Genomic DNA, 11,329 nt, shown 5'->3' on the forward strand with positions numbered 1-11,329 from the left:
CCGACTAAATCCCTAGGAGGAGTTCGTTAAAGTACGAAGTGTGTAAATCATCCAAAAATGGCCATAAAATTCAAAATGGCCGACTTCCTGTTGACTTTAGGCTATGGGTTCTTGAGGCTTTTTTGTGCGTCTTGATACGATACATGTCCCCAGAAAATTTCGTACATGTAGGTTGAACGTGAACGAGGGGCTAATCATTTCCAATTTTCAAGGTGGCGCTAGCGAGTCATTTTGCCACGCCCATGTGCGAAACTTGTAGAATACGAACTTTTTCACCGGTTCTGACATGTTTGCAAATTTTGGTGAGTTTTCGAGTATGTTTAGGCCATGTCATTTGGGCCTACTTTGCAAAAAAAAAAAAAAAAAAAAAAAAAAAAAAAAAAAAAAAAAAAAAAAAATAATCCGAGCAGATTCAATAGGGACCTCGCACGGTCGTGCTCGGGCCCTAATAATCCGAGCAGATTCAATAGGGACCTCGCACGGTCGTGCTCGGGCCCTAATAATAACAAATGGTTCTGCAAGTCCACCCTCATAGTCCGATAACCTCAAAGTTGTTGACATAATCAACAAAGATCACTCCAATGCCCCATCCATCATGCCGTTCATACGTCACTTAAACTGGCACTCACCAAAATGTTCTTTGTGGCGTTCATGTTCCATGGTCATTCCAACACCATCACTGACTCGCTTTTTTGTTTCTCATGTTTCATTATAGAAATTCAGAAGCATTGCACCCTCTCAGCTGGTCAGCTTGGAAGAGTTTCCACTGCTTCCCACGACCAGTACAACATAACCTTCCTAACGTTTGAACTCCCCTTCCGTGATGGCTGATCAAATGCATACCATCAAAGTTTATTGGCAATAGCTCCTTCTCCAAACTCCTAACCGGCAGCCCCGACCTGGCTTCTAATCATCCACACCTAACTGTAGTATTAAGCAAGGATTATACTTTCCACGTCCGTGAGTACGCGAGGGTCCGCGTCACAAAGAAATCGTCATCAGAGGAAATTCGTCTAGGCTCTGTGCAGACGTCAGCATGACTCACGTTTTTTGGACCACGCGGACAGGTCTGACCACTATGCCAGGGCACCAACTGATCTACTGCGCATATGTGGAACGAGTCCGCCAAGCTACCTAGTCTGCATAGTCTATAGTCTGCATCCGTGGGGTCCACAGCTGTCGGTGTGCGTGTCCACTCCAGAGTATATTCCAGCCTTTAGTAGTAATCATTACATTCACAAAGCTAAATAGCACAGTCCCCAGGACATTGTTATATTAGGAATCTTTGCAGAAACACTGAGGCCAATGTGACACATCCTTGTGTTTTTTAGATGCATGTTCAAAATGTGTGTCTCACATTGGTTTGATCTACAGGATTAATAACAGCATTAATAACACTGAAACAACACAACAATTGCGAAGATACAGCTAGATATTCAGCGATTCCTTAGATATTCACACAACTCTTACTACTCCATTTCAAAACATTTGTTTCTAATGTATATCTAACCTGAGCGATGACGATAACTCTGTTTCAACAATTCACTACCACATCGGAGCATATAAGCCCCGCCCTCACTGCAAGCGGCTTATTGTACTGTAGTTTATTCAAAGTTTATTAATTCTGAACTTGTTGTGTGTCCAAATTGCACTTAATGCGACACTGCACTCCTTTGGGTCCGCAGCAACACATCCGTTGATTGGCTGAATGCTTCTTGACATAAACAAAATACAAACACACACACTCACAGAGATTCCTTCCTTTATTAGAGAGAGGATATGAATAGATATGAATGACATTGCGTGTTTATATACTTGAAGTCACAATGTCAGGAAAATTAGCAACATAAACTGTATTACAAAGAGCATTTTCTGGCTGTTGCCTTGTTGAGGTTTAAGGCTAACCGATAACTGTAAAACTGTAACAACCTGGTCAGAAATTAAAAATGCATGGGCAGGGTTTATCAACCCTAGGAATTATTTTGCGTGTGTCTCCTCAGGACCTCCTGGTCCTCCAGGGACAGATGGGCTGCCAGGACATCCAGGTGCACCAGGAGAGAAAGGCCTCAAAGGTAAGTTGAACTGAGTAACTGGGACAACACAACAACTGGGGGTACGGACGTATTTAAATTTCTCTCAGACTTCTCTTACAGTTTTTTTTTTACCACTATAAACTGCAAGTTACACACAAAATCTTTAAATATCACACAATTTTTGAAACCCCTCTGACTTTCTTTCCTTTTCCAAACACAAGTCAAAATGCTACACTTATTCACCAGGTAACCACTAACTGCTTAACTGATCACTACTACTACTATTTATTCACTACTACTGTTCATCACAATTCTGTTACAGTTTCTCATTTATTTAAACACATTTTCTGAAAGCATCCCTCATATTCTCTACACATAAATCAAAAACACACACAATGGGCAAAACCCCTCAATTCTCCTGCAAAATTAAACCTTACATTCAAAACAATGTTATTACTTCTCAAAATGGAATTTGGTTCCAAATGACACACACAAACCATCATATGAATAGACATCTATAGGAACCAGTTGAACACTAATGTTCTCAAATGTAAAACACTATGATGAATGGAAAACACTTCTTCTCCATTCATCACAATGACTTAGGCCTTTTTTTTGTTCAGTGTTACATTAAATTACATTACATTTACTCATTTGGCAGATGCTTTTATCCAAAGTGACTTACATTTGAGGAACAACATACAAGCATCAACAGAGCATCAAATACAGATCTACAACTGACAATACATATTAGTAAGAGCAGCATTAAGTACTAGTAAGAGCTCATAGTACATATCACATCAATGGGGTAAATACCTAGGGAAGGAAGTAAGAGTTAACAAAAAGTGCAATTAAAACAAAAAGTGCAAGAAGAAGAAGAAGAAGAGCACAGGACGTGCATGTTAGAGGTTAGGAGTTAGAGGTGTTATAAGAGGAAGTGTTCTCAGAAGAGATGAGTTTTCAAGAGCTTCTTGAAGTTAGAGAGGGACGCCCCTGCTCTGATGGCGTGTGGTAGCTCGTTCCACCATCGTGGTGTCACAGATGAGAATAGCCGGGACTGGGATTGCTTTGTGTGAAGGGATGGCAGAGCCAGGCGGCGTTTGTTGGAGGAGTGTAGTGTATTATGGAGTTTAGGTAGATGGGTGCAGACCCAGTAGTCACTCTGTATGCAAACATTAGTGACTTGAATTTGATTCTGGAGCCAGTGGAGGTCACTGAGTGACATGAGTCTTTTTGGGCTGATCAAAAACCAGACGTGCAGCTGCGTTCTGAACCATTTGTAAGGGTTTCACCACACAAGCTGGAAGACCTGCTAGGAGGGCATTGCAATAGTCGAGGCGAGAGATAACCATGGCCTGTACCAGAAGCTGGGTGGTGTACTGAGTGACGTAGGGCCTGATTTTACTTATGTTGTATAGAGCAAAGCAGCATGACCGAGAGGCAGCAGCAACATGGTCTGAAAAGGAAAGCTGGTCATCAATTATGGCACCCAAGTTTCTCACCACCTTGGTTGGAGTGATGGTTGAGGAGTCAATTTGTAGTGTGATGTTTTGGTGGATAGATTGCTTGGCTGGAATGACCAAGAGTTCAGTCTTAGGTTTAGTTGAAGGTGGCAAGCCTTCATCCATGCAAGCCTTCATCCATGTCTCCGAGAGAAAGTCTGTGATCCGCGGCGAGATGGTGGGATCGCCTGGCGGGAAGGATAGGTAGAGTTGCGTATCATCTGCGTAGCAGTGATAAGAGAAGCTGTGCGAGCGAATGATCGGCCCCAGTGAGGTGGTGTAAATTGAGAAGAGAAGGGGCCCTAGCACTGAGTCTTGGGGCACTCCTTTTTGAGCAAGGGTGTAACCCAGGCCCTTTTGAAAGTGTCAGGAAGGTTCCTGAAGCCAGAGAAGCATTTATCACATGAGTGATTGTTGGGACCACGGTAGGAGATATGGCTTGGAGGAGATTCATAGGAATTGGGTCCAGTGGGCATGTAGTTGGACGGCTATGGGTCAAGAGTTCTGATACTTCGCTCTCTGTGAGGGGAGTAAACGAGGAGAGTGAAGAACCACTGACCTGGGAGGTCAGAGGAAAAGAACTTTTATTACGAGTGCCGTGAAAGACAGATTTGGGTCAAATGTGATGCCAAGGTGTTTAAACTTGTGCACAATCTGAGACTGTGATGTCTGGATCTAGTGTTAAGGTTTGTCTGTTTGTGAATAACATGGTGTTTTTGTAACATTAAGCTGGAAGCAGGATTTAACTAGCCACGTGGTAACCTGTACCATTACAGCAGACAGTTTTGATGCAGCTTTGTCTTTATTTTTGCCATTTACACAGACAACCATATCATCAGCGTATATTTGGACATTTACATCCGAGCTAACAGATGGCAGATCATCTATGTACATCTATGTACATGACCCTTGCGGGACACCAGTAGAATACAATTAAAAGCTGTTTAGTGGTATACCTTTACACATTGGGTTCTGTCCAGAGAGGCTTCCATGGCATTTCTGTGCCATTTAAAACCTCCCATTGTCCATGTTCCTTTTTTATTATTTCTAACTTGACTGCGGTGCCCTACTTGTGCAAAAGCGACACTAAAGGGTACCCAGGGCATAAAAAAGGTGTCTTGTCCAAGTACCAAGTATCCATATGTGATGAGTTGGGAGTGAGAACGGGTTGTTATTTTACAGTACATACCCTATTTAACTCAGTTAAATAGTCAGTGCACTGACATGACATGACCTGTGTCAAATCTCTATCAGGCATGAACTTTTACTGTTTGTATGCATGTGTACATGTACAGGTTTTGTCTAACTAAACACGTTTGCTGATTTGCTTACACAATCCATAATTTTAAGCAATCATATGAAGATCATGAATATCCACAGCAAATTACATGACAAGCAGCTTTAAGGTCATTACAAGTTTGCTATTGTAATGTGTTAAATATTTTTCAGCAATTATAACTTCTACGATGAAGATGTGTTTATATATATTATTTCAACAGTGTTTTACTATATTGTCATCTGTTTATAGCATGGGTGTCCACAAGAGGAGTTATAGTTGTTGACAAATACCTAATACACACTTATATCTGCTTAAAAGTATATTATAGTATGTTATTAACCATTTATTAAACGTTTATATGCTGCTTTTTGGTGACTTAAAACAAAGCATATCGTGACAGTCACTGGTCAGATTACCATGCAGTTTATTGTGGAAATATGTGGAGATACTCATACAATGAGTTGGATTTTGGTGACACCCTGACCTTCCTGTAGTCCTGCAATCAAGCAAAATTTCTGTTGGTACCAGAAATATATCAAAATCTAGTTAGTAGATTGTCACGATATTTATTGAGCATACTTACACAGACATAACTCATCTGAACTTATTGACTTTTCCTCACACACCATCATCAGGATAAAGCTTTGATTTTTATGCTTTAAAAACAGTGCTTCATGTGAGTGAGATGTAAAAAGCATTGTAGGCGTTAGACTTAACATTAAAAGTTTAGACTTTTGTTAATGTTATTCCTTTGGAAAAACAAAGACGTGATTAAAATGTATTACTTTAATTATTCATATGTCTACTGTTTATAGTTTAAACAATGTACTAAAACTGGACTGTGAACTGTGAGTGTAGCGCAATAGAATATGCTGTCAGTAGATTACATACCCATACGCTTCTTTCCAGGGGACAGTGGTGTTGCTGGCCCTTTAGGACCAAAGGGTGAAATGGGACTCAAAGGACAACCTGGAGAGCCAGGAGTTGCTGGTCAAATGGGTGTGTTTCTTTATGATAATTTGTGTTAACAATTACCTTGTTGTTATTTTAATTTTTGTAAGATGCATGTGTGTTCATGCATACTGTGTATAGTACCCTGTATGACTCATATTCTGGCTCACAGTTAAATTATATTTTCTGAAATAGAACCATAATCTTCCAAGATTTCACATCATTTTGCAGGTTCAGTGAAATTCAGTCAGTTCCTGGATGGAAAAATGCATCAGCAGATAAAGTTTCTCTTCCTCCTTTAACTTCTGGTCATCATCAGTAATATTGCTGACAAACTGCTTGTTCATGTGATGAATGATGCAATTTGCACAGCTTGCATTTATGAAATATAAATACAGACCAAAAAAACATAAACATCTGTGTGTGTGCATGGGTGTATGTCAATGTCAATGCAGGTCCCAGGGGTCCACCTGGGCTCCCAGGAGCCCCAGGGAATCAAGGACCAGGAGCCAAGGGAGAGAAAGGAGAACCCGGGCCCCAAGGTAAGGGGTTCTATTGGTCGAAGAGCCCATAGCAACACCATGTAGTCTATGAAACCTGACCTGAATACATGGAAACAAAACAATAAAATAGTTGAAAATAAAATATTTTTTATTATTCACATGAATTAGTTTCCTTGAAGAGACATGCTGGGTCTCCTTCCATTAAGAGCTCTAACACTGAAATATCCTTTTAGTGTTTCAGGACCTCACTATTTGAGAGGCCTGTCTACCCTGTAAAGAAGTACATTATAATTAGCTGTGACAGGCTTTAATGTTGACTGTTGTCCCCTATGCTTTGATTGAAGGCCCTCATGGAGACAGAGGTGACATGGGGAACCCTGGCCGACAAGGTACCCAAAAATGTTACATGCAGCCTCTGTAAATGTGTGTATGTTCTTTATCTGTGTAGTAGGTGTAAGCTGGTGTGTGAGATACTAAATGGATTTCTGTTGATTTGATGTGCACTTCCAGGATCTCCTGGTATTTCTGGGCTCAAAGGAGAAAAAGGAGACATTGGACCTAATGGTCCACCTGGACCTTCAGGTCAGCAGCATGCTGTGTAACATTTGTGTGGTTGGAATGATACATGAATCCCAATATAATGGACAATATTTCCTCTTTATTCAATATCATACAGTAAATCACCTAGTCATGTCATAAGAAATTACACAAATAAGCTTCTTGCTTTATCTGTACATCCAGCCATGAATTTATATTAGAGATGGCCAATAAAACAATAATGATAATTATCGCAATATAATTTTCCTCAATAACAGAGTATATATGTCGATATATTGAACAAAAAGTGTTCAATATATCGTCAAATAATTTTGGTTTAATTCATTTGAATCACAAACAAATTAGCACATATTTCTATTAAAATATTTTTTTTTTAGGAAAAGGGACTGAAAAAATGTACTAATCATATTTGTTGAAAAAGATTTCATCTGAATAGTTTTGAATATTCTCCCTCAGATTTGTGAAGTGATCCACTGTTTGGCATCAAGTGTTTGTCACATTCTGATCGTAAAGAAAAGTTTAACCTGAATGATATGAAATGTTTTTATTAATTATTTTAATAATAACATTTTTGGGCATATCCCCCAGCACTAATTTATATAAACGTTCATTTAACTGATCAGTAATTCAGTCATGCCTTTAAGTCATGAATCTTTTAACATATTTTCATTGATTAAATTGACATCACAATGATAGTTATAGCTTTATCAAATCTAAACGGAGATGAAAGAAACATGGCAGGCTGTGTTTTCTCTTAGCTGTAGAGTTTCACTCATTTTTCAAGGACAGTTATGTGCTCATTCACTGACTACCTTCTACAGCACAAGAAAACAAGCTAGCAAGGCTACAGAAAATTAATGTATGTGTTTTCATTTTCAAACTTGTAGTCTTCATTGACATCACCTCAGGCCAGTTATCAGACAGCTCCCTCTGGAGTAGTGGTGGTACTCCCCAACACATGTTACACAAATGTGTAATGTGTAAAATTAGAGTTTGACTTGGTTTGTTTCTTCACAAAAACACACAAAGTGCAAAGTAGAGGAGAGGAGAGACTGAATTATCTGACCTACTTCTATAATTTACACTTAAATGCACACCTGCTTGTATTAATAATCCTGTCAGTACTATTTGGCAACTACAGTTATAAAGCATTTAAGAGAACCAAGAAATTGTCCCAGGATTTTTTCACACAGAGGAAGGTGAAAACACAATCAGCTGGTTTAGGTTGATAAGGTCAGTTTTACTGTGTATTAATGTGTAAAGCTGGTGTAGTTCAATTCAATTCAATTTTATTTATATAGCGCCAAATCACAACAACAGTTATCTCACAGCACTTTTCATAAAAGAGCAGGTCTAGACCGTACTCTATGATGTTATTAAGCCCAACAATTCCCACCAAGAGCAGCACTAGGCGACAGAGGCAAGGAAAAACGTCCGTTTAAGAGGCAGAAACCTCGAGCAGAACCATGGCTCATGGTGGGCGGCCATCTGCCTCGACCGGTTGGGGGTGAAGGAGAGAGAGTGAGGGGGAGAGAGAGAGAGAGGGCAAGAGAGGAACAGAGAGAAAGAGAGAGAGGGGAAGGAGGCAGCCTACACAATATACACACAGGTATATTGTACAGACAGTAAAAGTGATGTTTCTATAGACTAAATGAAAAATGGTACAGATATATACAGTAATGTTTATGATAATAATCGTAATGTTAATGATAACAATAATAACAATAGGAGTAGTAATAATTGTAGCAGAGTAGAGGAGAGAGGAGCTCAGTGCATCATGGGAAGTCCCCTGGCAGTCTAGGCCTATAGCAGCATAGGCCTAGACCTAAGGGATAGTTCAGGACTCACCTGAGCCAGCCCTAACTATAAGCTTTATCAAAGAGGAAAGTCTTAAGCCTAGTCTTAAATGTGGAGATGGTGTCTGCCTCCTGAACCCAAACTGGAACCTGGTTCCACAGGAGAGGAGCTTGATAGCTGAACGCTCTGGCTCCCAGTCGACTTTTGGATACTCTAGGAACCACAGTAGCCCTGCATTCTGGGAGCACAGTGCACTGGTGGTAAGGTACTATGAGCTCTTTAAGATAAGATGGTGCCCGACCATTAAGAGCTTTGTAGGTGAGACGAAGGATTTTAAATTCTATTCTGGATTTTACTGGAAGCCAATGCAGAGAAGCTACGACAGGAGAAATATGATCTCTTTTCCTGGTTCCTGTCAGAACACGTGCTGCAGCATTCTGGATCAGCTGAAGAGTCTTAATGGACTTTTTCGAGCAGCCTGATAATAAGGAATTGCAGTAGTCCAGCCTAGAAGTAACAAATGCATGGACTAGTTTGTCTGCATCATTTTCAGACAGGATGTTCCTGATATTCGCAATATTGCGCAGGTGAAAAAAGGCGGTCCTTGAAATTTGCTTAATGTGAGACTTAAACGACCTGATCAAAGATAACTCCAAGATTCCTCACAGTGGTGCTGGAGGCCAGAGCGATGCCATCAAGGGAAAGTTTATCTTTAGATAATGCGTCACGGAGGTGCTTAGCCCCCAGAAAAATAACTTCAGTTTTAACATTAGAAAATTACAGGTCATCCAGGTTTTAACATCCTAAAGGCATGGAATATTTCCTGATAATATTGCCTAAAGGAAGCATATACATAAAGTGAACAGGATTGGTCAGAGGACAGATCCTTGTGGAACTCCATGACTAACTTTGACGTGCATGGAGGACTCATTGTTAACATGTACAAACTGAAATCGATCTGATAAATACGACTTACACCAGCTTAGAACGGTTCCTTTAATGCCAATGAAATGTTCCAGTCTCTGTAATAGGATCTGATGGTCACTGGTATCAAATGCAGCTCTAAGATCTAGTAAAACCAGTACAAGACAAGTCCTTTGTCTGATGCAATTAGGAGGTCATTAGTAATTTTCACAAGTGCTGTCTCTGTGCTATGATGAACTCTAAATCCTGACTGAAAATCCTCAAAATAAACTATTGCTATGTAGAGGTTATGAGGTTTTTATGCACAGCTCCTCTTCTTTTTACCTTTGATTTAAATTATTTCAATGGTCGGGGGACAGACGCCGTCACTATAGGATTTTCACTAAGTAACTCCTGAAATGGAGGAGCAGAGAAGTGTGTTAGACTGCGACTCAGCGTAGGGTTTTGGGTGGGTAACTGCTGAGATGGAAGGGCAGAGAAGTGTGTTAGACTGCGACTCTGCCTCCTGGTCTCAACTCTGGGTTGTCATGGATTTGGTCCACTAATAATCTTGGCCAGATTTCTAGAAATGAGAGCTGCTCCTGTTTGCTGGACACCACCTCGACAACCAGCGGCAGAATGACGACATGCGGCTATACATGTCATAACTGGTCAGATTTGGCAGGGGTCCTGAGAAAACTATGGTGTCTGACATTGTTTTTGTATATGTACACACCAACTCAACATTACGTTTATCCTTAGCCAGCAGTTTCAAATGTAGTTAGTTGTGTAACACTTGTGTGCTCAATTCGGATTGTCGTGGAAAGCAATGAAGTAGTTTTTTCCCGTATCTGTATATTACTTGAGGATTTTTAGTTGCTGCAACTTTTTACTTTCACTTTACATTACATTTCAAAGCCAAATATTGACTTTTTACTCACGTTACATTCTGCACGAGACCTCGTTACATTGGTACTAGTAGCCTATGCAGCACACCTGAGTGGAGCAGCAGTGAAAAACAAATGTAAAATGAGAGTGAAGTGCGGGACAGCAGTCAGGTAAACATGTGAGAAACGCAGCTCTTGTCTGTCGGTTCTTGGTTTCTTGCCAGACTGTGACTGAACAATGTTGAGTGAAATACAACTATATGTCACGTTTGATAAACGCAGACGGGCTACAGTATTTATAAACTGTAGCTTGGAAAGATGGCCGCATTGCGCGTGGAAATGCATTCATATGCGCATCCAAGAAATTAAACTCACGCATTTGAGCAAGAAACACCTGTGGGACCAGAGAGAGAAGTATACATAACATTCCATCAAACTCATTTTTGACAGCTATTTCCGGTCCCGCCCCCACACCAGATGTCTGTATGTAACTGATAAGAGGGTTGCATCTGGTCCCGCCCCAACCGGAAATATGTCTGTGTGTAACTGATAAGAGGGTTGCGTACATCCTTCCATTGTGTGTTTTTCATTGATTTAAAGACTTTATTAAGTAATACAACTTGAATGAATTAACTAGGAGGTGTTTATGACAATAAATTTATCATTAAAAAAGTATAGCAGTGAGTTATAAGTAAAGGAGGAATCTCCGGGGCCAGCAAAGGATCAGTAGGAGGTTTCTTTGGAATCAAGTCAGTCTTTATTATTAAACAAGTGAAGAATAAATTGAAATAATGACAGTAAAGCAGTAAAATGGTATAACGGTGAGTAAAAATTAAACAGCATTATAAATTACCTTCAACAGCATGCAGCAAAATAAGAGTGAGTTCCAAAATTAAACTTTGTAAAATCTTTGCTA

The 11,329-nt window shown here is 40.1% G+C and overlaps 1 protein-coding gene across 1 annotated transcript in view; it reads left to right on the plus strand.

Moving 5' to 3' along the window:
* Window positions 1–1,891: 1,891 nt before the first annotated feature.
* Window positions 1,892–11,329, plus strand: part of LOC123974355 (macrophage receptor MARCO-like) — a gene marked incomplete at its 5' end in the record, with an annotated part of 31,970 nt that continues 22,532 nt past the window's right edge. The window contains 5 exons of the mRNA XM_046054985.1: window positions 1,892–2,072; window positions 5,724–5,813; window positions 6,221–6,307; window positions 6,613–6,657; window positions 6,779–6,850. Coding sequence (XP_045910941.1) covers window positions 1,892–2,072; window positions 5,724–5,813; window positions 6,221–6,307; window positions 6,613–6,657; window positions 6,779–6,850 — 475 coding nt within the window. The remainder of the gene's footprint in view (window positions 2,073–5,723; window positions 5,814–6,220; window positions 6,308–6,612; window positions 6,658–6,778; window positions 6,851–11,329) is intronic.

This window comes from Micropterus dolomieu, linkage group LG07, assembly GCF_021292245.1.
Source record: "Micropterus dolomieu isolate WLL.071019.BEF.003 ecotype Adirondacks linkage group LG07, ASM2129224v1, whole genome shotgun sequence".
NCBI classification, from domain to species: Eukaryota; Metazoa; Chordata; class Actinopteri; order Centrarchiformes; family Centrarchidae; genus Micropterus; species Micropterus dolomieu.